General features: G+C 52.8%; 8 protein-coding genes across 8 annotated transcripts; 3 read left to right on the top strand and 5 right to left on the bottom strand.

Moving 5' to 3' along the window:
* Window positions 1-2,891: 2,891 nt before the first annotated feature.
* Window positions 2,892-6,811, bottom strand: J4E78_006110 (uncharacterized protein; the record flags this gene model as incomplete). Its single annotated transcript, XM_049366724.1, has 5 exons — window positions 2,892-2,902; window positions 2,956-5,304; window positions 5,354-6,014; window positions 6,066-6,440; window positions 6,488-6,811. 5 exons carry the CDS (start codon window positions 6,809-6,811, stop codon window positions 2,892-2,894), a joined length of 3,720 nt encoding a protein of 1,239 aa, XP_049221430.1.
* Window positions 6,812-7,392: 581 nt separating this feature from the next.
* On the top strand, window positions 7,393-8,727 carry J4E78_006109 (uncharacterized protein; the record flags this gene model as incomplete). The annotated part of the gene is made up of 2 exons (XM_049366723.1): window positions 7,393-7,725; window positions 7,819-8,727. 2 exons carry the CDS (start codon window positions 7,393-7,395, stop codon window positions 8,725-8,727), a joined length of 1,242 nt encoding a protein of 413 aa, XP_049221429.1.
* A 1,360-nt stretch (window positions 8,728-10,087) lies between these two features.
* J4E78_006108 (uncharacterized protein) lies at window positions 10,088-11,931 on the top strand (the record flags this gene model as incomplete). Its single annotated transcript, XM_049366722.1, has 4 exons — window positions 10,088-10,212; window positions 10,271-10,389; window positions 10,439-11,425; window positions 11,603-11,931. 4 exons carry the CDS (start codon window positions 10,088-10,090, stop codon window positions 11,929-11,931), a joined length of 1,560 nt encoding a protein of 519 aa, XP_049221428.1.
* A 1,311-nt stretch (window positions 11,932-13,242) lies between these two features.
* J4E78_006107 (uncharacterized protein) lies at window positions 13,243-14,577 on the bottom strand (the record flags this gene model as incomplete). Its single annotated transcript, XM_049366721.1, has 2 exons — window positions 13,243-14,458; window positions 14,504-14,577. 2 exons carry the CDS (start codon window positions 14,575-14,577, stop codon window positions 13,243-13,245), a joined length of 1,290 nt encoding a protein of 429 aa, XP_049221427.1.
* Window positions 14,578-14,861: 284 nt separating this feature from the next.
* On the top strand, window positions 14,862-16,544 carry J4E78_006106 (uncharacterized protein; the record flags this gene model as incomplete). The annotated part of the gene is made up of 2 exons (XM_049366720.1): window positions 14,862-15,375; window positions 15,430-16,544. 2 exons carry the CDS (start codon window positions 14,862-14,864, stop codon window positions 16,542-16,544), a joined length of 1,629 nt encoding a protein of 542 aa, XP_049221426.1.
* A 738-nt stretch (window positions 16,545-17,282) lies between these two features.
* Window positions 17,283-18,719, bottom strand: J4E78_006105 (uncharacterized protein; the record flags this gene model as incomplete). The annotated part of the gene is made up of 1 exon (XM_049366719.1): window positions 17,283-18,719. One exon carries the CDS (start codon window positions 18,717-18,719, stop codon window positions 17,283-17,285), a length of 1,437 nt encoding a protein of 478 aa, XP_049221425.1.
* Window positions 18,720-19,066: 347 nt separating this feature from the next.
* Window positions 19,067-20,551, bottom strand: DPH1 (Diphthamide biosynthesis protein 1; the record flags this gene model as incomplete). The annotated part of the gene is made up of 2 exons (XM_049366718.1): window positions 19,067-20,313; window positions 20,371-20,551. The coding sequence occupies 2 exons, from the start codon at window positions 20,549-20,551 to the stop codon at window positions 19,067-19,069; spliced, it is 1,428 nt and encodes a 475-aa protein (XP_049221424.1).
* A 367-nt stretch (window positions 20,552-20,918) lies between these two features.
* J4E78_006103 (uncharacterized protein) lies at window positions 20,919-26,090 on the bottom strand (the record flags this gene model as incomplete). The annotated part of the gene is made up of 7 exons (XM_049366717.1): window positions 20,919-21,166; window positions 21,249-22,126; window positions 22,837-23,284; window positions 23,531-23,543; window positions 23,594-23,937; window positions 25,231-25,929; window positions 25,979-26,090. The coding sequence occupies 7 exons, from the start codon at window positions 26,088-26,090 to the stop codon at window positions 20,919-20,921; spliced, it is 2,742 nt and encodes a 913-aa protein (XP_049221423.1).
* Between the last annotated feature and the right edge of the window lie 202 nt (window positions 26,091-26,292).

The raw sequence follows: 26,292 nt of genomic DNA, 5'->3' as shown, positions 1-26,292 counted from the left end.
AGCGTCGCGATCACTGTCACGGATCGGGTTTCCATCTTCAGCGGACTCTCGATCCATCACTTCGATCTGTTCACCCTTTTGAGTCCGTAGACCCCAAGCTGCCACCGATTGACAACGGCTTCGTACCATGAGAAGTGCCAATTCCACGCCAGCACGTTCACTCTACTGCAGGGAAAGCGGGACTTTACGCGCTAAGCGCGCATGATTCGTTGTCTTTCATGTTGGACAGCCTCTGCTTCGACGAATCATGCGCACACTCAAAAGAATCCGGAAGGGCTTGCCACATTCCGTAGCGCAAGGCCATGACAAAGACGCCAAAGATGTGAGCTAGCCCTGTTTCACCCAGACATGTTAGGTCCCTTTAGGCAAATGATGCTTGATATGATCTGGTTGGATACCATCCAGAATGACATGCAGAAGCCCGTTATCGAGCAATAGACCGAGGGCCGGTAGCTGGGAGACGGCAAAAGGAAAACTCTAGATCGACGCTGATCTCGACCAGGCGATTAAGCGCGCAAAAACGTGGCATGCCGATTCATTGGAATTGGAAATGCACAGTGGGTCTCTAAGCCTGCGAAGTACTCCAGGGAACCCAGCTCCCCGCATCCTTACATGTCTGTCCCGCCGAGTCATGAGCGCGGTGAATTCCCCAACGGCTACCGGGTTTCGCCAGGACTCAGGGCCGATTCAGTATAGTGTGGTCTCTGTCAGAAGATTGAGCAGTGACGTCGTTTTGGCAGTTCCCACGGTACTAACTCCCACGCTATCTCCATGATGATAGTTTAGGGTTTGCACCAAATCTCCGCACTACGCAGATAGTAGTTGGAGCAGTAGCACGGGGCAAAGCGCCCGCCGATCACCACAGTTCATCCATCGTGACATGGCAGTGCTTACAGTGTATGCTTGTTGGAAGCGACACATCTCGTATCGTATACAACGGCCAGGCACGGAGATACGCACACGGAAAATAACACTTGAGTTGGACCCGAGGTTTGACTATCCGGACTTTTGCAGGATCCTTGATCCCAGGCATCGACCTCTTCTGCGACCACGCTGAGCCTTACGCACACACCAGGAGCGATCCGTCCTCGAGCCAAATCATCGGAAAGCAGCGAATGGGAAAATATATTCACGTCACACACGGCTCAACTTGTCATGCGACTGCGCCGTCGGCAATTCTAACCCAGAAAAACAAAGCAGCAGTATATGGCATCCTCAGGTAAATTGTCGGGGCCATGTTTTGGAGATAGACAGGTCATCCCGTACGAAGCTACGGGCCTGGTGTAAACTGCGGCCGGCGCTACAAGACACAGATTCACTGGACGCAACAATCCAACATCGCAAGCTCTTGAATACTCCACCTAAGCTAATGAAGCAACCTCTTCCGACGTATGAGGTATGTGCTGAAAACATGTGACCGCAGGTCTATGCATGCAGGTGCAGGAAAAAACAACTACTCCATCCCAAATAACTGGGTATGCATATGCAGGTTAGGTTAGCCGAGTAAACGCATATTTGTCGCAACCAACACGATCTTCAATTTCGTTTCATCGCTCATACTCCTCAACAACGAAGACGCAACACCGCTTCCATGATGATATCAGGTGTAGCATGACTAACAACGACCCAACCTTCGGCCTGAGGATTTTGAGCCTGAATGACCTAGGCATGTCATGGACCGCACGGTGGTAACGACAGAAATACCAAGCGTTTAAGCCGCGGTCTTGACCATGCAGCCTTACGATGACCGATGACCTGCACTCACCATGGCAGCCATGCGCGTAGGCCGTCCCAACAAAGGAAGCCGCGAAACCACCGGCACTACCCACCGCTCACGATATCGATATGAAGTCCACTCGTATGTCTTACTTCCAAACACCCAAGGCACGTAAATCGGGCAGGTGTGCAAGGCGTAAAAAAACGTCCCGTCCGTCATCCTTCCTCTAAGCGCCGGCTCATGCGGCGCGGTCGTAACAAAAGCGAGCCAAAACCTGGTCCTGGACCCAGCTGATCAACGCTAGGCCTTCCTAAAGCCTACGTCTTGGTCTAGTCCAGTAAGCATCGCCTGGATATGATGGTGGCTTGCACGCTCTGGAGGAGTGCTGCGGCGCAGCAAGCGCCGGCGCGTAAATGGGGTTGAAGCGAAATGGGCCGATCCTGCCTTGAACAAACGGACGACGACCGCGTCCCTGGAATGAGGGCCAAAATCAATGGGTCGATTGCTAACCAACGAGTCGGTATACGAGAATAGTATAGTGCTGTGGTTCTTTTCAGGCCAGCAATGTGCTGGCTGGGCAAGGCAGACGTGTAGCTACGCAGCATCGCAATTCGCGCAGGTACGTCGGATACAGCTTCATCACTGTTTCATGACTACATCATCATCTGTGCTTTTGGACTCCCGCCCGCTTATGTTGGGGTCGTGCTTACGATGCTGATATGATCTTCAGATATTGGTGCACTAGCCGTGACATCCAACGTGCCGCAGCCGAGCTCTCGCATCGTGAGTAAGAGCGTTACCATGTTCTCATACTCACCCTGTTGATCAAAGTACGTTGCGCGATGAAATCGCCCCAAGAGGTAGAGTGTGTTCGTAGCTATCCCCCTGTTACCAATGGGCGTTTCGTCCCATGCGCACCTCTGGATCTTGTGAGAGTGAAGCCATGGCCGATGAGTAAAGTTGGTATTGAGATTTGATTAGTTATTATGATTCCTAACTTTGCTTTGACTACCTCATAACATCATGCACCTCTGAATGGAGAGCCGTGAGAATTCTCGGCCCTATCAAGATTGACCACCTTGACGTTTTGCAGCCTCACCAACGCCATGTCGCGAAGTCGAATATGAGAAGAGCTCGTGTAATCGTTAATATGATATCGTGCTCTTTAGTGTAATTATCCGGTTTCTGTGAACGTGTTAGTTTGCATCTTTTGCTTATGGGTACCATGAAAAACTCACCAGTCTCAACACCGGGTTGCCTTCCGTCCAATCCTCCAGTGACCTTCTTCTTCAACTTGGACAGCCCGATCTTAGCCTCATCCTTTGCGAATTTCGCATTTCGTGCAGGCTTCCATTGCATCAGCCCACGGTGCTTCCTCTCTTCAGTTCTCTTGTTCTGCTTGTTGACACTTCCATTTCCGCTCGATGATGTTTCATCTGTCTCGGCTGTGGTACTTGTACGAGCTGTTGACATGGACTGGCGAGCTTGATGATCCTCGGTTGGCGATAGATCGGTCTTTTGTGACTTCAGTTGACCATTGCCTTTGCTTTGATCACCTCCGCCCTGGCCACCACTCATAGCCTTCGCGTTGCCTACCGTATCAGCATCTTCGACACCGATATCGGATGAAGAATAGTTGGCGCCATAGTCGTCATCAGAGTCGTCGTTATCCTCATTGTCGGATGGATGGTGACGGTCGTGTAGTGGCTCTTCAACGCCAGGTTCACGTCTCTTTTGGCGTCTGGTATTCATGTAGGCTTTCGGGTTGTCTCCAAAAGCACCTGACCAGTCCTGACCATCCTTCGCGAGCCACTGACGCTTCTCTTCCTCACTCGCATTCTTCAGGATGTCACGTCCTGTAGTCAATGACTGGTCATGCAGCTCCTGCACGCGATCTGGTATCTCCTTTTCGACCTTGTGGTTTCGAACACCCTCCGTAACACAAGCCTCCCATGTCTCGAAGGTCTCGCGTGTGTCATTGTCGGTGATGAAAGCAGCGTGCGCCTCGTCTGTACCGGCCTTGAAGCGAGCACGGAATTGCAGGCGGCCCACCTCTTGGAGGTCATCGAGACCAGGTTCCTTGTGGCAGTTTGATTCGGTGATGTAGTTCTGTGTTAGTCGAGCAGGAGCAGCGGTCTTCCAGATTGGGATGTTAATGTCGGCATCCTCGTTGTCGATGAAGTGCTGGAGCCAAATCACGGCATAAGCGTCGGCCTTGCGATGATTGCTGATGTGGAATTCGAACACGATCGGTGACCTGTAGCGGTGCTTAACTGGTAATCGGACGTTGTTCTTCCCATTGCCTTCTTCCAAATCCCAGTAATAGCCATCGCCTTCTTGGAGCTTGGTGGCAGCGCTGCGGCCTAGCTTGCCGGTGCTACCTCCAGTCCGCAACTTGATCTTGGGGTGATGGTTGTAGCCTAAAGCCAGAATGCGCTGCGACCGGAATTCGAAGGTGCCGACGTCCCAGCCAAGCATCTGCGGTGGTAGACGAGTTTCGATGCTGCGGAATAACAGAGAGATGCGTATGCGACCGAAACCGATACCACCGTCGAGCGGATACCATCGCGTAACCTGTGATGATGTTTCGAGGATGTCAGATAGCTTCAGTGGAACCACGCCCAGAATGGGGTCGTGCTCCCTGTTCCTTTGGTCGCGCACCGTTACCGTGATGATGGCCGATCGCCAGTCACGAACGAATCGTTCGGTACCTGCGTTGAAGATGGGCTGAGATGAGACAGCCTTCGAACGAGTTCGGTAGACTAGCTCGTCGTTGAACAAGATCGTACAGTAGCTGTTCGGAAGATTGCCACCAGTCTCTTCTTTGCCTTCGCCATAAGGCTTCGCAGGCTCGTACTCGCGACCTCTAGGGTCGGCGCTACCCTTGACGTTCTCGAGCTCTAGGTTCACAATCTGGTGGCAAACCACACTGCAGATACCGCTGGGCCACAGAGGATCCGGTGGAGTATGCATGACAGCATCATCCTCTTCGGAGTTGATGACACCCTTCTCGTCTTGTAACTCAGGCTTGTCCTTCAACTCGTCTGGGAGCGACTTGTTCTTGCCGTCCGTTCGCATCTCTTTCCTGAACTTCGGCTTGGTGAAGTAGCCGACTTCCCAGTGAAGTTCTCCAGGCATCTCGCTATCGGCATCCATACCAGCCAGCTTTGAAGTCTGCGGGTACATCTTGCCGGGGTGTTGAATCATCTTCTGCATGGAAATCTCGACCTTTCCGACAATGTCATCGGCGGTGTGTCGGTCGGAGTCCCAGAGTTCTACGCTCAGATTCTCATTGGCTTTGATCAATTCCGGTCCAACAAGAACAGCTGCTGTCTCTTCCCAGATCGGATTCAGATCATCGGTAATGACCCGAGTGCAGTACATGGGTTTTCCGTATTTTGAGAAGGCGATAGTGATGTAAGGGTCGCTTCCACCATGTTTCGATCCGCGTTTGTCTTGCTTGCTTAGGCCAACAGCGCGGTGAATACGGATCCAGAGAACACCGAGGGCTTCCGTGTCCTTTTGAACGGAGTCGCCCTGGAGGATAGCTCGCATGTCAATAGACATAGACTTGGGCGCAACGTACACTAGGCTGATTAGCATGCTTTCTTTGTCCCTCTTGAGAGACTCACTTACTGCTTGCTGCTGCCTTGATGGCGTAGTTGACGAAGTTGCTGATCAATGGAAGGTTGAGGATATTTACACCCTTTTCCACCATGGGTGTACATCCGGCACTGACCTGCGGTGCGCCCATCAACGTGAAGGTCAACGTCTTTAGGAAAGGAGGCTCGGGTGTCATGTTGAGACGCAGGCGGACTGTGCCGACAAGTCCCTGCAATTCGACGAAGATGGGCAGCGGAACACCGAAGAGACCCTTAATCCCCAAGTAGAATACCAGCTGCATGTGCATGTTTCGTGCTCTCTCCGAAACTCGCTTTCCACTGGGGCTCGCATGATATGCGAAAGAGACCTCCAGATTGTAGTAATCTCCACCTTCTTCGTCTGCTGCTGCTTCTTGTGGGTCTTTCGTCTTTTTGTTCTCTTCGTGGATGGACCTCTTCATGTCGCCCATGTGTGAGTCCGGAAGTGCTCGCAAGCTAAGGATGCGCAACGGGTTGCTTCCTTGGTTGATTTCGGCCACGCGGACGTTTTCGATGACACCTGGTACGGAGGCCTGCATGACATCTTCAAGCATGTCTGCAACGCCAGAGAACATGTCGGGGTTGATGAGGCCCCACACAATAGCGAGAAGCGTGTTCATCCACTCGACGGACTCGGGTAGCAAGTTCAGAGAGGCCTACAAGATGGTTAGCTATCGCTCATGTGGGTGGACTTCGCAGATACACACCATCTGGCCACGGACTTGCTCGCTGTCCCACTCTACCTCTCGTCCGCTGCGCACGACTTCCTTCATCCAGAGAAATACGCCAGAAGCCAGGCACATGCCGAGTGGTATTAGACCCTTCAGTGCGCCACCGAACATCTTGCCTACGACAACTGTTCCAATCAAGATACCTGCGCACAGGTAGTTGGCCCGTGTTTCGAGTGCGGCAAACATGGGTTCGTAGCTGACCGAGGGTGTCGGGTGGAAGAGAACGTTCGTCTTTTCGCCGTGAATAGGTACGTCGGTCGTCGTGCCTTCGGCGACTGGATCCGGTGGAGCTGTGACATCCTGGTTGTGCTTGTAGTCTTCGAGCGACTGGGAGGCATCGGTCTTGATGGGCTGCAGAGTATTAGCGAGTGAATATAGAGCCGGCATAGAAGACGTACTGTTTGCTTATCAAGGTTTGCATTTGGTATGACTAGATGCGGGTTCTCGACCTCGTCCATCATATCCTCGTTGACATCGGCAATGGTGACTTCCCTACCAGTCGTAGGGTCAGTAACCACCTGCTCTGTACCCTTTATTTGTCTTTCCTGCTGCTTATGGGGTTGCGATTGTTGCTGGTTCTGCTGCTTGGATGCTTCGTCTATTCTCTTGTCCCGAGCCGCCTTGTCCTTGTCCAGGTTTTCGACGAACTGCCTGACGGTAGGGATTGGGTTATGGCCCGAGTAATGTCCTCCCGGAGCGTGTTGCTGCTGTTGTGACGCCATGCTGTGCTATATCTCCTCCGAAGTGACCGCCCAAGTCAAAAGTCAAGGGTGTGGAGGGGCGAAAGGGCTCACAGCAGTTGCGGCTGTTGCGGGAGGATCGAGGATCGTATGGGCCGATGGAGATATATTGGGAGAGTTTGGGCCTAGCGAAGATCTCCCCGCTTAAGAAGCGAAAGCAAGGAACAAGCAAGCTGCAAGGCCATAAAAGAGTTCCCGCGCGCGGGGCTGCCAATTGCAGTCAATGACGTAGGGCAAGTGCGCCCAATGCTGCAACAGGAGCAGCCGCGTTACCTTTTTGCGCACGACGCGTACCCAACTTTTGCTTGTGCCACGGCAAGAAGCTGTCAAAATCTCCACTGTGGCTGGAATTCTGGTAATCACCCTGGCTGTCGCGTTCATGGATCGCGAGATCCGCCTATAATGACGTCAAGGCACATGGTGTGGCTGCATTGGCCAATCAGAGCATGGTGGGGCTGATCGTCCCCTCCACCTTGGAACGACTCATGATCTCCTTGCTCACGCCTTGCTAACGGAAGTTACTCGCGACCTATTTCGAGCGCGCTATTGGCCAGGTCTACATTATGTCGGGCTGGTTCACTCTCTTCACCAATTGTCGCTACATCCTCAATGGCGAGCTTGTCGAGGACCATCTCGTTATCTCAGATGAGACCGGGCTGATCCTGAAAAGAGAAGGCTACATTGGCGGCGAGGCTATCGACTTGGAAGACACTATCATAGCTCCAGGCTTTCTGGAACTACATACCAATGGGGCAAATGGCTTCCACTTCACACACTATGAGGACGAAAAGACATATGCGACCAAGATCGATGATATCGCAAGGTACTACGCAACTCAGGGTGTCACCGGATTCTGGGCAACCCTACCAACTGTAAAGAGTAATGAATTCCAAAAGGTGAGACAGATGTAGCATACTGTGACACCTTTGTCGTGCAATTGAACGATCGATAAGTGCATACATTGTGCCAGTCTACTGACACAGCTCCAGATTCTTCCCTCTTTGAAGCCACGGCAGATTTCCTCTTCAGCATCCCTGCTCGGAGCTCATACCGAAGGGCCATATCTACATCCAGATAAGAAGGGCGCGCACAACAGCTCCCTCTTTCATCCATGCTCAACCTCCCCTTCGACTGTGTACGGATCCACTAATCTGCAATCTACTGTCAAGCTTGTGACCGTCGCACCAGAACTTCAAGATTCAGCTGCACTTATCAAATCGCTTACGTCGCAGGGCATCAAAGTAGCAATGGGCCATTCTACTGCCACGTATGAACAAGGATTGAGGGGGCTGAAAGCTGGAGCAAGTGGATTAACACATACCTTGAATGCCATGCCAGCTTGGGCATCACGAGCACCTGGATTAGCTGGCCTGGTCTCGCTACCAGAAACAGGAAAGGTCGCACCGCCGTGGTATACCATCATTGCGGACGGAGAGCATCTGCATCCCAATACCGTGTCTTTGCTTCATCGCTCAAGCCCAAAGCGGTCGATCCTGATAACAGACAGCATTGAACTTGCTTCACTCAAGAATGGAACATATCCCGGCCACTCGCAGATTCCTTTTGAACAGGTGAAGAATGGTACACGGGCGACGATTGCTGGAACCGACACGTTGATCGGTGGCTGTATACCACTCCAGCAGAGTGTGAGAAACTTGATGGATTGGTCTGGATGTGGAATCGCAGAGGCTGTGGGCACGGTTACAGAAAACGTGGCTGCCTTTATGGGCGTTGACGGAGAAGGTGGAAGAGGTGTGCTGAGGGAGGGTAGAAGAGCAGACTTGACGGTATTGAATGAGCAAGGCGAGGTGCTCCAAACGTGGGTCGCGGGACACAAAGTATGGGACAAGGAAGAAGACATCAGGGCACACGAAGACGACGGTGAAGCACGAGGCTGACGCTTAGGTCTAAAGATGGCACTGTTGCTAAAGAGCGTGTTGACAATGCAATATTAAATGATAACAACGTTGCTAGAGTGGCAGCGCCTTACTGCATATGCACGCTGTGTGAGTCGAGGGCTAGCACGAGCGAGCAACACTTGCGTGAAGTCAAAGAACGTGTGAAGCATATCGACTATATAGTTAGCTCTCGAAGCACAAACGACCTCGTCTCTCTAACCATCGATACATTTATTGTACATACTACCCTAAACCATGAACATTGAGAAGTCTGCCCAATCTATAGCGCACACTCCTGCACCCGAACCACAGAAGCCGTCCTCACCCCTTCTGATCTTCGTCCTCGGCCCTCCCTGCGCCGGCAAATCGACGATATGCACTATTCTAGCCAAACACTTCAACCTAGACCACTTCTCCCTCGGCAATGAACTCCGTAACCTGGTCTCCTCAAACTCAACAGGCCATCCCGCTCGCATAAAGTGCAAGCTGTCCGTTGAGGAGTTGCAGGATCTCGCCAAGAACGTCAAAGCAGGCACATTGGCACCTTCCAACAGGACACCAAAGTACGTCCGGGAGCGCATCTTTCCTGATGGTGCCGTTCCGCCAAACGTACGAATCCTGATCGACGGCTTTCCAAGGGGAGTGGATCGGTGGGAGACCTTCAAGGAAAGTGTCAAAGACGTATGGCGACCCGATGGCAATACCTGGGTACTGGCATTGTGTATTGATCGAGAAGTGGCAAGAGAGAGGTTTGTGAGTCGCGGAAGGGCAGGCGATGTCTTCGATAAGCGATATGACAGTCATGAGGATTCTATCGGCGAAATTATCGCTGCGATGAGGCAGGATGGGATGAATGTCATTGAATGTGAAACTGGGTTGGGCTTCGACCCGCAAGATATAGTCGAAATCGTTGAGAGCATCTCACAATTGGTGGAGGGCAATCAGGCATGAGCAGAGGCTCTCCATGTCATGGGTAGCTGATCAGATCAGATCGTGCCAGCCATCTCTTTAAGAGGAATTGCATTGTCGCATGGACCGACCTTCCGACTGTATGCGTAGCCATTACTGGAAAATTGCCGAAAGCGCACTCATTCCATACGCATCCAAACAAGCTATCGCGTGTCTTAAGGTGATGTATCGCCACATTCGAGCCGCTAATTCAGGTGAAATCCAAAGCAGTAGATACCGGACGAGATATTCTTCTCACGCGCACAAATCCCGATCAGTGAAGACCAGGCTGCTTTTCGGACAGGCCATACGTAATGCCGGGATGCCCTGAGCGTGCGCGATGATGAAGAAAGCTCCTCGGCAGCCAGCGACAGATTTTGTCACCAGGGCCCGCTTAGTCACCCACGCTAAAATGGCGCTACCATCTCTCTCCGACATTTCAATCTTTTCCTACAGCTCCAACATGGAAACTCTCGACAACACTGAGTGGGATGTTCTCATCGTAGGCACTGGCCTGCAGCAGTCTCTTCTCGCTTTGTATGTATCCTGCTCGTCGGCGAGGGTGGACGCGATCTGACTGACGCAGCGCGTGAAGAGCTTTGTCGCGCTCGGACAAGAAGATCCTCCATGTCGACGAGAATGACTACTACGGCGGTGCCGAGGCTGCCTTTAGCTTGCAAGAAGCTGAAGAGTGGGCGCAGCGGATGACTGGTGGTAAGTAAGGATGACGTTGAATGGTTAGGCCGTCGCTAACACATCGTAGAAACAGCCAATGCTGTCTTCTCCAACGTCGCAGTCACCAAGCCTGAGGCTACTGGTTCAGGCCCCGCGCTATCCTTCTCGAGGGCATACAGCCTGTCTCTAAGCCCCCAGGTCATCTACGCGCGCTCCTCGCTGCTTGGCTACCTCGTCTCGTCGAGGGTCTACCGTCAACTCGAGTTTCTTGCTGTCGGTACCTGGTGGGTATACTCTGTCGATGCACAGGGCGAAAGCGCGTCATCGCATGGAAGACTGCTGAAGGTGCCCAACGGCCGCGAGGATGTCTTCCAGGACCATGACCTCGACTTCAAAGCCAAGCGCGCCTTGATGAAGTTCTTGCGCTTCATCAGCGAGTACGAGGAACAGACTGAAGTTTGGGAGGAGCACCGTCAGCAGCCCTTCTCGAGCTTCTTGTCGGAGCAGTTCAAGGTTCCAGCCAGTCTGCAAGGACCGCTGATGGCTCTGACGCTCTCGCCCACCGGGGCACACCGTACTACCACCGAATACGCTCTACCGAGAATCGCGAGACATCTACGTTCGATCGGAGTCTTCGGTGCTGGTTTCGGGGCCGTTATACCGAAGTGGGGTGGCTTGTCTGAGATCAGCCAGGTCTCGTGTCGAGCCTGTGCTGTGGGCGGTGGTGTCTATGTCCTTGGAAAAGGCGTGACTCCACCCACAGACAGCGCCCCGGAGACAATCGATAATGGTACGAAGCTTCGCCTGAAAGATGGCGAAGTTGTCACCGCGAAGTGGATCGTAGGAGGGAACTCCTCATCTGCTTCTGAGGATACATACTGCAAGTCGATGACCATTGTGTCATCCTCTTTGTCGCATCTATTCCCTCCCATCGCCGAGGAAGCACCAGCGCCAGCCGCTGCTGTCGTTGTCTTCCCGCCCGGATCCTTGACGCTGGAGTCGCAAGCTGAAGAGCTTCCGCCAGTTCACGTCTTTGTGCATTCGAGCGACACTGGCGAATGCCCCTCTGGTCAATGTAAGTTTTCTCTATTACCTCACCCCTACGCTGTTATGATGAACAAACCTTACGAATACTTATCTACATTGTCTGAATACCATTGAAGACAATAACTCTGACAACCTGATACAACGGCACATCCTCTACATTGTCAAGACATGTTCTTCTAGCTTCATGTTACTGACTATACCTCAGGTGTACTATACGCGTCGACATCGATGAGCGGCCGAGATGGGTTTGCCCTGCTTCAGAAAGCTGTAGACTCGCTGTTGTCTGCTCAAGACGTCTCGCCATCTTCTACCATACGATGGTCTGTCGAATACCAGCAGCAAGCGTCATCCGGATCGGAGACCTTACCGACTGATACCGATCATGTTGTTCGCTTCCCACCTCCGTCTATGGATCTCGCCTTCGATGACGCAGTGCTTGACAATGTCAAAGAGGTGTGGCAGAAGATTGTAGGCGACGATGCTGGCGAGTTCCTGGTCTTCCAAGATCGAGAAGTATATGACGATGACGAGTAATGATCTGATATGTAATGAATCAATGAATACATGATACCACTACATCTTCTGCATATTCTTCGAGACGACGGATGAAGTGCAAGTGCAGCCAAGAACAAGTGATCGAGCAAAGGGAGTATTAAATGAAAGAACCCATGTACAATGTTGAGCCCGTGCCATCTCACCACACCCTATAGCGGCCCTTGACCCTTAATGTTTCTTTGTATTATGCAACCCTGAGCGTTCCGTCCGTCTTGCCATTACATCTCCCATCAGTATACACCGCACACACCCATTGTCTCTAGATAACCGGCTCCCAATCCCGCCATTAACATCCAGCAATTTCCCGGTAAGATTGTTCCTCTCAGGTCATTCACATCCCCTACATACACGGGACAGAGTGAAGTCTCCTCAGTCCATTCCCCCGACCTCCCCTTCCGGCTCTGAGTCCCTCTCCGCTGCAGGTAGACGTGCGTTGACAGGAGCAAAAGCCGCCTCGCCCGTCTCCTCCTGCTGCCGCCTACGTCCCGCAACCTGGCTTAGTGTTGTCCATGAAGTCGTAGTGGAAAGAAGCGACCGCGGCGGGGTCATCGTACTCCGTAATGTCGTGAGTGAAATAACTGTCACCACCACTCCTACGCCCGGTGTGGTTGTAACAATGAATGTACTACCTGACTCGGTGGTGGACGTGGACGTAGACGTGGGCTTGGGTGGTGTAAGTGTAGGATGAGGTTGACCGGGCGACAAGATGTCTAGGACATCGTAGATGCTTTGTAAGGCTGGTGAGATAGACCGCGGGACTGCGGGCGATGGTCTTGTTTTGAGTGTTGTCGCCGTGCTTCCGCTTTGCGATAGAGCGACAGTGAGGATGGGTAGCCAGAGGGCGAACAGCAGGCTTGTGATGTGCATGTTGGTAGTGGTGCGCTGTCTGAGATGCGTGGACGCGACGTGGTTGAAGTAGGTAAGTGACTAAGTAGGGTGGTGGTGGGGGTCGTGACTGAATGAGCGGTTGAGTGGATTCGGGGAAGTGAAGGGGAAGTAATCAGAGAGTGACTGGCAAACGAGCGAGTGGGTCGTGAGTCAGTTTGGTATCAGAGCTAATTCCTTCATATTTACGCCACACAAGTCGCCTTTGTAATAAGTACTTTGAGCAACGTAATCGTGGGGCGGAGACTGAAAAGCGCGTGCGGCGTGGTGTTGACGGGCGACAGACACGATCAGACAAAGACCTGGACGGTTCTGCAAAAGGTCTTGAGGGACACATTACGAGAGAAATATCACGAGAATCCGAAAAACCCTGTTTTGTCATTTCTGATCAGCGATGTGGTGGTTTCATTCCTGAATATACTTCTTAAGACTCCTCAGCCTCTCCATGGCCTGCTCCAGCACGTCATCGTTCTTGCACACGGCGAACCGTAGCCAATCTTCCACGATGTGCGCGTTTCCTGGCGTGAAGAATTCAGTTGGAGGGATAGCCGCTACACCAACTTCTTTGATCAAGAACCAACTGAGCTGGAAGTCTCTTGGTCTCTCCGCAACGTGAGGAGGAAACTCATAGTCGCTTGGCAACTTGACCTTGGACATGTTTACCAAAACAAAGTATCCGCCTTCGGGATCCGAGTAGGGTAGCCCAAGCTCATTGAAGACAGCAGTGAACTTGTCGATCTTGGCCTTCATCTCTTTTTTCGATTCGTCCCAGAAGTTGTGGGCATCAGCTTGCTCAAACCCAATTGCGGTGGCTTCTTGGAGCGGCGAGACACTGCTGTAGCAGATTCGTGTGTGGGCTGCACTGACGTACTTGATCAGATGCTCGGGTCCAATCAGCCAGCCTACTCTCCAACCGGTGGCGTAGAAGTTCTTTCCTCCTGAACCAACTGTCAATGTGAGCTTGGCGATCTCTGGTGACAGAGTGGCGACACGAGTAAAAGGGACGTAGTATAGACGGTCGTAGACCTCGTCTGAGAGGATGATGATGTTGTGCTTGACGCAGAGGTCGCCAATGGCTTGCAGCTCATCCTTGGAAAAGACCTTGCCAATTGGGTTGTGCGGAGAGTTGATGACAATCATGCGGGTCTTGGGTGTAATCGCAGCCTCCAGCTCCTTCATGTCTAGACTCCATTCGGCTGCGGACGTTGTCTTGGTCGCGCCGTCTTTGGGAGGGTGAAGAGGCACGTAGACGACCTTCCCGCCTGGCATCTCGATGTTGCTAATGTACTGGTCGAAGAAGGGCTCGAAGACGATGACCTCGTCGCCCTCCTCCAAGAAGCCCATGAAAGCGCTGAGCATACCCTCATTTGCGCCTGTGGTGATTGTGACTTCCTTGTCGGGATCTATCGTGCGACCGAAGAAGGGCGAGTAGGCATCGGCAATGGCCTTCTTTAACCGCGGGCGGCCTTTGGTGGGCGAGTACTGGTTGCAGTCTACTTGGTCGAGCGCAGCCTTGGCGGCATCGAGGACGAACTTGGGAGGGTTGTAGCCAAAGAAGCCCTGGCCCATGTTGACGATGGGCTGCACGGGCGAGGCCGCGGCGGCTTCATTGACGATGGACCTGCCATTATTAGTATTTGTAGGACTTTGAGGCTTGCTGACCTACCAGACATCCTGCTTCTGGCCCGCGACTCTCTTCGCGGGCTTGAAGGGGTCTTCCCTTCGTGTTGTCGCTGACATGGCTCGGAGAGGGGGACAGCTGGTGGGGCACCTTGAAGCTGCGGATTGTCTCTTTGGGGAGGTTCGGATGGATCTGAGAGCCGGAGTCACGATGCTTCGCATGGCAATGGCATTGGAAGATGAGTAAACCCAGAAGAGTCACCAACTGCAGCGTCTAGCATTGCGTGCTCCCGTCCGTCGTCTGCCGTCATCAAGCGGGGACAAATCCGAAATAGCGCCGGCCTCGCTCGTCGCGTTACCCCAGAATAATTCGCGTCGCGTGCGCCGAGCCACTCATCTTCGACATGGTCGACTGCCCCATCTGCACTAAAGCCGTCAAAGACGCCCGAATCAACGAACACATCGACAGCGGCTGCGAGGAATTTCTGCTTGAGCCAGAACCACAAGGCACGCCGAACCTGGGAAAGGCGTATAGCTTCTTTACGCCGGGCGCACGCAAACCCCCGGGCGCGACACAGAAGAATGGACACCCAACATCGTCACCACCCGCACAGCCAGCACCGCCAACAGCGACACAGCGGATAGAGATATCAAAGACACCCCCGCCAGGTACAAAACGGCCGCTCGAAGAAGCATCGGATACACAAGCCAATGGCGAGCAGCAATCACCATCTGCCCCGAAACGGGCGCGGAAGCTCAAGGCTGTCGAAGATGCCATGCCACTGGCCGAGCGCATGAGGCCAATGTCATTGGACGATGTATATGGCCAAGAGCTGGTGGGACCCGGCGGCGTGCTTCGAGGCATGGTCGATGAAGGCAGACTACCATCAATGGTACTCTGGGGAAGACCTGGAACAGGTACTACTTTCTCTATATCCTTCGCGCTCCAATTGAGGCTAACCCATCCTCTAGGCAAAACCACCATCGCCAGACTCATCGCCAACACATCCGGTTCACGCTTCGTCGAGATCAACAGCACAAGCACAAAGTTGGAGGAAGTGCGCAAGATCTTCGCAGAGGCCTTTAGAGACCTGCAGCTGACAGGTCGAAAGACCATCGTTTTCTGCGACGAGCTACATCGCTTCTCAAAGACGCAACAAGACGCCTTCCTTGGGCCTGTAGAGTCAGGCACCATAACCCTCATAGCCGCAACAACCGAGAACCCATCATTTAAGGTCATCTCAGCTTTGCTGTCAAGATGTCGAACCTTTACGCTTGACGACCTCAAAGAAGACCACTTGGTACGAATACTCGAGCGCGCCATGGCCGTAGACAACGTCACATCCCCCATCCTAGACAAGCCGATGCTGGAATACTTCGCCCGCTTCTCTGACGGCGACGCCAGAACAGCCCTGAATCTTCTCGAACTCGCCATGAGCCTTGCGAAGCAGCCTGACATGACCAAAGAAAAGATACAACAGAGTCTCACCAAAACCCTTGTTTACGACCGCGCTGGCGACCAGCACTACGATACCATATCCGCACTGCACAAGTCAATACGAGGCTCCGATCCCGACGCGGCGTTATACTACTTAGCACGCATGCTCGAGTCGGGCGAGGACCCACGATACATAGCCCGTCGGCTCATCGTCGTCGCATCCGAAGACGTTGGACTCGCAGACAACTCGATGCTCTCCCTTGCGACAGCCACATACTCCGCCTGTGAGAAGATTGGCATGCCAGAATGCCGCATCAACCTCGCCCACGCCGTTACCGCCCTCTCCCTCTCACCGAAATCTACGCGCGCATACCGGGGAATGAACAACGCTTATGATGCGTTGAAGGAGCCAGGCGTCGCAGCACTGCCCATTCCACATCACATACGCAACGCACCGACCAAGTTGATGAAGGACATGGGTTATGGAGAGGGATACAAGTATAACCCTCACTATCTAGAGGGCAAAGTGAAACAGGAGTACCTACCCGAAGCACTCCGTGGTCGTTCGTTTTTGGAAGACACCGATCTGGGAAGCAAGGTTGACCCAGATCTCGTCGATGACGACGAGCTGATGCCAGAGATTGACTGAGCGCAGCTTTGGATGTAGTAGCGGGCAAGAGTTAACTGCGTACATGACATTGTTTTGGCGTCTTGCATCGCGAATACGATACCCATTATGCGCTTCATTTTGAACGGATTACATACCGACAGTGCAAACGCTCGTTGATAAATCAGCAAATCACGTCTTGCCCATGTGAAAAGCTGACAAAACCACATCTCGTGTGGTTGGGACGCGGAAGGCGTTTGCTGACCACCAATACCTACGCGTCACTGCCGCCTCGTGATACGCACCCACCTCATGGCCACAAACACAGTTTCCTTCACTGTTTACTGCATCGTCTGCATCCTGCGACACCACTCCCCTCGTAACTACGCCTTGAACCTGAACACAGCGTGCGAGAATCACCCATCTTCTTCGACTAATCAGAAGTTGTGTGCAGCACGTCAACTGGAAATGGACAACATCACCATTGGAGTTATCATCTTCTTCTTCTTCAGCTCATGGTTTGGACATGCCTTGTTACATCGTGTTATCAAGACACCGGCGCAGTATCAGAGACCGAAAGTAGATATGAAAGAGACATAGTTTGGAATGTGGTAAAACAGGAGAACATGAAGTGGAGTTCGAACGTGAACGGTAAGGCCGTCTATTTGCATCATGAATTACTATCGTATCATACATACTGACAATAACCAGGACGACTATGCCAATCAGCGCACAGTTCCACAGTCCCTTCAGCCAACCTTCACGTCAATCCACCTACCCCTACTTCCTCGTCCTCGCCTTCGCCTTCGCCTTTGTCTTTACGCCACCGCCGCCACCTCTCTTCTTCGCAGGCGTCTTCGCACCTGCCGTTTCAACACCTGTATCCTTGTTGTTCTCCATCTCTTTCGTACACATGGCACAATACCATTCTTTGTTCTTGGGAATCGGCTTTGAGATGCCGATACAACGTCCATGATACCATCCGATCGGACAAGCGTCATTGTCGCAGCCGATCATCAAGCTGCCATCGTCAAGGCCGCGACAGGTGCAGTGAGAGGTTGTATCGACTGGTTCTTGGGCTGGAATTTTGCCTTTGCCTTTGGATCTAGCTGGCGTTTTGGCCTTAGCTGGGGGCTTGGGTTGAGCTGGAGCCTTTGGTTTGGGCTGAGGCTTGGGCTTGGGCTCGATCTTGAATTGTTCTTCTTTCATATCCTTAGCAGCCTGAGTCTCGACTTTAATCCGAGAAGACTGGCGGCGTGTGCCGGGAGCAGCTTCTGCTTCGGAGGTCGCGGGAGCGGGACTGTTTGATGCGACTTCTGGTATAGCCTGGCCTACGACTGCAGTAATGGCTGGAGCAGTAATTGGCCGAGGGGATGGCGGTGCAGACGACTCCAATTCTTCGGGCGCGGGTGGAAGTTCATCTGCACCGCTCAGCTCAAGATACAAGTCTTCTTCCCGTATAAACCTACCCTGTGCATCCCTCCTACCCTCTTCGATCTTGTACTGTCGAAGAACTTGTCCTTCCTCCCCTACCATCTCAATCCGCTTCTCAGACACCTTGACCCCACTAGAGCTGCCAATGTACGCCGCCGCCGACTTCTTCATGGCATGTTTGGCTTCACCCAGACTACCAAAAGTGACGACTAGGGAGCGCTCTACTCCCTCTTCCTCGTCGTAGTTGTCATTAAGATACTCCACACACAGTTCATACTGCACTGGCAAAGCGTCCAGCTCGCTCGCACGAGTCCAAAGCTTCACACCATCTGCGTCTTCACCAGCGGGGAAGACAATATCCATTTCGTAGCGTAGAACGACATGGTTCTTGCTATTCAGGATCTCGTAGAGACGATTGGTGCTGAGCTCCTTTGTCGCACCCCATTGGACGTTCGCTTCGATTGCTTGGGTAGCGTGCTCACGCATGGCCTTTTGGGTGGTCTCGAAGACGGGGGATGCGCTGAGAAGCTGGGGTCTGGCAGTGCTCGGTTCTTCGATGAGGTTGTGGGAGTACACGGCGTAGTGCTTTGTAGAGTGTAGGGCCTCCTCGGTGGACGGTCTTTGTGAGTCTAGTCGCGGTCTCTTGGGAGACTCCCGAGGAGGAGAGGAGGGGTCGGCTGATGGCTTCCGCTTCAGAGGGCTCGGTGTGGCCGGAGGTAGAGTCATGCTGGACGGGATGGTGTCGGTCTGGAGGATGGGTGGTGAAGCTGTTGCTGACGACATGGTCGCGCTGGTCAAGCAGCAGTCAGTTGCGAATCAATTGGTCGCAGTATAGTGGAAGATCCCGAGTTAACGGTCACTGTGTCGTAGAGAACAATCGGGCAAGATGGGAGCCTAACGGTGATATTGCGAATGTCCGTGCTTTTGTTTTTGCTAGCGGGAAATGCTCCTTTGATGCCGTCGCAGTGAAAGAGGAGAGCAAGCGACAGGCAGCCATAGCTCATCCCAACTACTCGTCCGAGACGTAGAGACGTGGAAGAGTTGAAGTATTGACCCGCGCCACGCAACAATGCAAATTCAGTTTAAACTAGCAGAGAAAGACGCCAAACCAATGCACGCTTTGTAGTTCCTCAAGCTCTGACTGCTACTTCAGCAGCTTTCACATGATCTACCGTAGTCCGTCCCAAGCCCTCTTTTGCGTAAAAGTCCATAGGGTAGAGGTTTTTCCTTTCCCTCGCTTCGACTTTCCTTACTGTATCGTCTTCCTCTAACCACGGCGCATCTCTTACTCCAAGCGTGACGAGCGCCTCATACGGACTTAGCAATGGCCTGGGAAATGCGTAGCCCCAGTCAATGCTCAATCTAGGACACGCGATCTGTACCCAAGCCTCGACATCGGACATCATTGCCAGTTTACCAGGGAAGATCTCGGACATGAGCAGATTTACACATCTGATGCCCTGGCGCGCCAGTTCGTTCTCGATGAGCGTCAGTGTATGTGGATTTCCTTGCCGTCCTAGCGAACCGAGGATAACGCCCCATGTGCGAGCTTTACGAGCTGTGAGAATAGCTGTGCGGCGTAAGTCGTATAGTGAATCGTGTTCATAAGTTTCGTGAGTCAGCCTCCGCGAGTATGGGTCATAGCGGTATGCAGGTATATGTGGATTGGCGATCATAGCGCTCTCGAGGTGGAATCGTCCGTCGCCAAGATATAATATCATGTCTGGTACTTCCTCCTCTTTGCCTCGCGCATTGAGCTGGCCTGGCTTGATGGCCATGGACGGTGACGTGCATCCTAGAATCTCGCCCTTGGATAGAGGCGCGATCTGTGGCACAAACGGGTTGTATCCTTCCTTCTGTAGTATCGGCACAATGCCATGTATTGTAGCGTTGAACTGAATGGTTCCAACTAGCGCGATGGTCTTTCCCACGGGGAAATTCTCGGTGATGGTGTTGATCAGGTGTTGGGTATCGATACTGATGGAGACGAAGATGTACAGTGTCGCGATCTTCGTTACAGCTACCGGTATCAGACAGCTGTGCGCGTAGTGTATGAGCAGATCGCATCCTAGCGCTCTAGCAGTATAATCGTCTATACAGCACGCGCCGTATGTGACATCACCCATGATCAGCGTCGAAGTACCGGGACAGAAACGCGTCAAAATATCGGATATAGTCGTCGCGAACAGCAGTAGACCCTCTGGGAACTGCAGGGCTATCGACTTGGCGCCTGATGTCCGTATGCGGTGTATACATTTGTGGATCTCGAAGCTGTAGTTTGGAGGCAGGAGGGCGATCGCGTCGTTGATTTCCTGGTCGTGGAGGATGTCGTCGGGGATGGCGTTCAAGACACGAGCAGTACGTCGAGGCTGGGCAACTTGGATGACTGTTAGCTAGAAGTATTAATAAGCTTCTGTGTATGGGCTCCTCACACCTTGTATCGCGCTGGAATCCTCAATGTTGGCATTGGGATCCGCTTGCTGCTCGCCCGCCTTCTCCGCCGTCTTTCTGCCCACAAAACGTCGCTTCGGTTGTTTCTGCACGGGCACAGCCTCTTCTGGCATGCCCTGCTCGGCGTCGGGCCCCAGGTTGGTCGCAGCTCTGTCGTCTTCCATTCTGCGCGTCGATGTCGTGGTTGAGCGCGTCGCGGGGTCGGGTGCAATCATGTGGCGGGGCTCAAGACTTTTTTGGTAGGGCTGAACTCAGGGTCCAAAAGTCGCCTTCTCCTTCACTCCCGGGACCCCTCACGCGTCAACGCGAGATCAATTATAAACTAGTTTTGTTGAAGAGTATTGAAAAGAACGATGGTTGAGATGGACAGATTATTGAATTCAGGGCATCCTTATCAACGAGCAAACTACGCACAAACGCCTTCAAGACCAGCGTCTGTCTGAACACAGGAATGTCTGTCATAAATTACGCCTCGCCATATATCTAGCTGCCATGTAATGTTCTCTGGATCGCCTCGCAGTTACTGACGTTTCACAGCTTCGCGAAGATCTTATGCATACGCGCCATGTTACGGCCTCCATCCCGTCTGACGACTTCGCCTTCGCCTTCGCCCGGGTTGGTCACTGGGGCGGCGTCTGGCTTGGATACATACGCGATCATGCAGGGAGGCTCGCGCATCGTCACGCACTTGAAGACTTGGATCTTCTTGATGTACATGTTGCCCAGCTGCGCTTTGTGCTGAACCAGCAGATATGCGAAACCTTGCATGTTCGGCGTGCCTGGTCACATGTTAGCCAACCCTTCTCAGCCTTTGGTAAGCGAAGAGGCTTGTGTATCACTACTGGAGTGTGCAAGTCTTACCCATGAGTGCGTTCATTTCGTCTGTCCCCCGTTCGAACGTCTGCCCTGGAAAATCTTCTAGCTCAATTTTCCCTCGAGTGCGCAATGCTCTCATCGCCACTGCTCTAGTCTCTGGGTTGACGATCAACACAGATATGAAGTAATTTATGTTTTTGACATCCCCCTTGTACCCCTCTATCATGAATTGCCAATCCAGCCACGCCACGTCCGAGAATTGGTTGAGCTTCGGCAGTCCGTCACCAGTAATTGGCGGCGATACTTTGGTCTTGCCTGCTTCCCTGGGACTTGTACGGTCCATGCCCATAATGACTCCGTCCTTGATGTTGAGTGAGAAGGTAAATTCAGCACCTGTGGATCGGTATTGCTTGCCATTAACGTCGTATCTTTGATCCTGGAGAGCCGTAATGTATATAGGCGTGAAGTGTTGATAGTTGACGATGTGGTTCTGGCCTCCCTGGTATCTGCTTGCATCTGGGTTGATTCCGAGACTCGCGAGAGCGTCACCGATACCCCATGTCCTATAAAAGTCGAAATAATAATCGTCTACGTGATCGAGATCATGAAACATCCAGTTCCATCTATGGAGATCACCAATAGCCTGGAACGGTGATGCTGCCGTGGTACGTCCTGGGTCGTACTGGGGTCCGACTTCGCTGTCGTCGTGGCTCATCGCCCACGAGAGCATGCATCCCTTTCTCCTGCACCTATCCCAGACCTCATCAGTCGCAGGTTCATTTTGTGGATTCGGAGGAGGCCGATTTGGCAGACCGGGCGGAGGAGTTCGAGGGGGCGGAGGCGGAGGCCCAGCGGCGGCGAAAACCTTGCCCGGCGCCTCGAGGATCGTGACATTAGTGGATAGACGATCATCGTTTGAGCAGCTGAATGTTAAAGTCAGCTGCAAGGCTTAAATCAGAGCAAGACGCCGGTACAGGACTATCAAGACCACCGAGACGGAAAGTGGAATGCTTGGGTTATGCCTACTTTTGACAGATCTCGCCTGCAACGGCAGCGAAAAAGGCAGCAAGCCTGACGAATTGGCCGATCCGCATACTTTCCAAGTTTGTTGCTGATGAGTGTAAGGTGAGAGAGAGAAACACCCGGGTGGTGCTGGAATCAGACGCGGGATTGAGTCTTTTTTTTTGTGCGTAACTCCCGCCTTCACCTTCACTGCGCATGGAGTGAAACGAAAGAAGGCGACAGAGATCCGGGCATTTCCCAGAGCTTGCAACACTGGAAAGTGCGCCCTTGTCGTGTAACGTCTCCCAACGATCTCGGTTCGCGGGTTGTTCTTTCCTCTTTCGCCAACTGAGTAGTTCGTCAAACAGATCCACATACACACGCGCCTACCTTCCCTAGGGGTGACGAGAAGGGCTGTCGATAATCGCCTCGCAATTTTAGGAACAACAGCGACCTATAAAAAGGCTGACATATCATATCTGACTATTAACATCTTCCACAGTAATCGTCAGCCCTCGTGGCTGATGATGCGCAGGAATAAATATAGGGTATCGTGTAACGCAAAGAGCCACCCATTCGAAGCAAAGAAACAAGCTTGGAACCAGATCAGATGTTCAGTTTACCTCCCAACCAAAAGCCACCAACCCACAACGCTCCCCAAACCGGCTGAAAGAAAGCTCGAAGCACCGCCGGACCAGGACAAATTCCCGTCAAGCCCCAGCCAACACCAAAAGCTGCAGCTCCGACAACGAATCTTCTGTCCACATCTTGCAACGTCTTCGTAGGTAGCGAGAACTTGTCGGCGAACGATGGCGGGTTGGCGAAGCCTTTCATCTGGTTCTCGATCAAGTTGGGTAGAACGCCGAAGAGTATGACCAGAGCGAGTGACGGGTCCCAGTGCTGCAGATCTGGGAAAGAGAAGAAAGCGGCCACCTTTTCGGGATGTGACATTTGCGAGATGTGAAGACCGAGAGCGAAAATTAGGCCCGAGAAGGACTGCGTGGTAAGGCGTGCAGCAGTGTGTGTATCTGCGGGCTGATGTTTGGCGTCCTTGGTTGCGGGCGCGACCGTGACCTGGGCTACGAGTTTGGGTATGGTTCGCGCGGCGAAGATGCTGAATACGGCAAGTATAAGAAGAGATGCAGTTGTCTCGGTTGACGGATACACAGGCGTGTAACACGGTGCACTGCCGGGGCACATCGGGCTCGATAGGCTTGGATTGACGAGGTGATGTGTTATGATCGCCGCGGGAAAGAAGGTAGCAACTGCGATTGCTGAGCGTCCACTCAGTCTGGGGAGTCCACACAGCATGTGTCCTGAAGTACATCCATTCGACATCTGGCCGTTCGCGTTAGTGGTGAGAGAGTCAAGTACCAAAGATCTCTTACCTTTGTTCCCCATCCTATCAGAGCACCAATCGCTAGCGTAAACAGAGCACTCTGTGGACTGGTCTGTACAGCAGGATACTCCGTGATCAACTGCGGTGCTAATGCCTTCAACGGAACATAGCTGGCAGCCATGCCCGTAAAGAACGCGAGCAGTTCCTTCGTAGGCGCGGAGAAGAGTCGACGCAGATAGCCGCTGAGTCCCAGAATATCGCCATTCTGATAGAGGAGGTTGCTAGTCGCTTGGTGTAGCAAAAAGGCGCCGATGGAAGTCTCGACGGGTGTAAACATCCTCTTGATACCGGTATTCTTGCTCCGTCGGGTCCCGTCCCTTAAAGAATCTTGCTCTAGCGAAGGACTCGTCCCGTAAGGCGCATCAGCAGAACGAAAGCAGCAAGACCAAAGAAAACCCCTGCCAGCGAAGGACAAACAAGCCGTTTGTAGACCACCACCTCATTATGAAGGACTAGGTCACTAGACCAGATCTTCCCTCGCTAACGGGCCCATGTGCCAATCGCCGTGTAGACATTTTCCCTAGTCGCCGACCTCACGCTGCAAACGAGGACTTAGCCGAGAATGCAATCATCCCGACGATGGATATATCGTGGAGGCGGACTGGTGGCGCCCCGGCAGCAGATACGCATACGCCCCTAAATTGACTAGCATGGGTACTAAGCGTGGCTCGCGCGTGGTAGGCGCGTGGGTCGTCGGCGACGAGAATGCGCCCCAGGGATGGCACATGGGAACTTTACCCGGTTCATGGCTTGCGCGACTGCATGGCGAGGCTTGCGTACCCGCGAACATGATGATGTAGAGTCGACGAGGCGTTTCACGATGTGGGATATCGTATGATTTCTGCGCTGAGGGCAGCGAGTGCGAGTGTCATCGTGCTCGGGGTCTTGGAGGGTAGTCGGCGACCGAAACCTCGCACCGTCGGAATTACCACGGCGTTCCTTCGTCATGGAATGAATTACTAACGTGGCCCGCTAGGTCAAGCTGTGTGGGTGTCTAGATGGTTTCTAGAAGGACTCCGTGCGACGGACGGATGCGAGTGCCGGGTGGCGGCTACCTAGGTACTGGCGCGAACTTCATCGATGGTCCGTCACGGCGGCGACTGACTTCGATTTTTTGTCACTTCTTCTCACGAACGATTGTATACATTTGTTGAACAGCTTCACATTGCTGCATATTTCTTGCATACGCGGCCCGCTTATCTGAGATTATTCTCCGTGTCAGATCTGCATGCCGCAGCTACCTCGCCGACCAGAATGCCTGCAATGGGAGCGATATAATGCTTCTCGAAGATGAGCAAACATGCCAAGTACTCAACGGACACCGACACACCGCACCGCTGCGCCGAAGTGTGCATCTGCTCCGATTGATTGCGTGGTCGGTCTGCAAGCCAGTCGTCGAACGCGCAGCTCAAGATCCTCCTCATTTGTACTCTTCAAACTACTCCTCCAACCATGGCTCCGCCAAGTGAACCCTCAATCCATGTCATCCTACTAGGCCCCCCCAGTTCGACCGTTGGCAGCCACTCATGTAGCCTCTCCTGGACACATCAATCGCCTGAAGGGTGCATATCCATCTTGATGAAGCAGGAGATCAAACTACATATATCCTGAGTCCTGGCCACCTACTCAAAGCCTCCAACCCCATCTCACGCAGCCACGCAGCCAGCAATACACCTTTCTGAACTCCCATCCTTCCCCTCCTCCGCTTCATCTCAAACTCCTTGGTAACCGTAATCCCGACTTTAGCTCTCTCGCCATAGACCTCAGGCCACACATGTATAAACGCAACATGCTCCTCAACACCGACCCACCACTTGTTATTCTCCCTCACGCTGAACACATCACCAAAAGCAGTTCGCGCGTGTTCGGGGAGTTCGAAGTGCAGCTTCAAGGACGGGGAGTTTTTATATGCCTTCAGAAAAGGGAGAATGTCGATGTTGGGTGTTGACCACGAGGACTCTCGGACCGTGATGCGTACGTTGCCTAGGGGAAGGATGGGAGGCTGTTCGGGATCACGCGAGGCGGTGCTGAAAACGAGGGCGTCGAGCGAGATGGACATTGAGTGGTTCTGTCGATAAGTAGCTTCGTATTCTTCTCGTATTTGATGGCAGGTCTGAGTGAGGCCCATATCGTAGCGTTTTATGGTGTTCCATTCTGGAGGTTCGTATAGAATGTCGTCTTTGTTCTCGTAATACAGCACGATCTGGTGTGCGGGCGTGTGCAGGTAGTTCGCGGTCGAGGAGAATGATGTGATCTCTGAGTTGATGGGAGGGTCGTGGTTTATACGTTCATTAGCAAGGTATGAATATATTTTGTTCCGCAGTTCTATGCTTGTTAGTGATGCGCTTGATGATGACGGTTAATGTGTACTTACCACCGGACAGAGAAAGAAAACCGAGCCTTGGGCTTTCTACCGAGAGATTTTGGAGACCGGCGTTGAGTTCCTGAATTGAAGCGAGGGTATCGGTCTTTTGTGGACGAGACATGTTATATGGTAAGCAGTTTGCTTGCCTCGATGGGTAGAAGTTTTCAGGGTGGTTTGTGATTGATAAGGTATCCGAGTTGAGCTGAAGGTTAGCAAGAATTGAATAGCTCTCCACAAGCACCAGTCGAGATAGTGGTAGTGGGCATTGTTTTCACTACGCCTACTTTAGTTACACTAAACACAAGGCCTGCGCGTGGCGTCCA

The sequence above is a fragment of the Alternaria triticimaculans genome (genome assembly GCF_023758025.1).
Source record: "Alternaria triticimaculans strain BMP 0046 chromosome Unknown scaffold_8, whole genome shotgun sequence".
Lineage (NCBI taxonomy): Eukaryota > Fungi > Ascomycota > Dothideomycetes > Pleosporales > Pleosporaceae > Alternaria > Alternaria triticimaculans.
The sequence above is the reverse complement of the archived record's forward strand: the minus strand, read 5'-3'. Positions and strand labels throughout refer to the sequence as shown.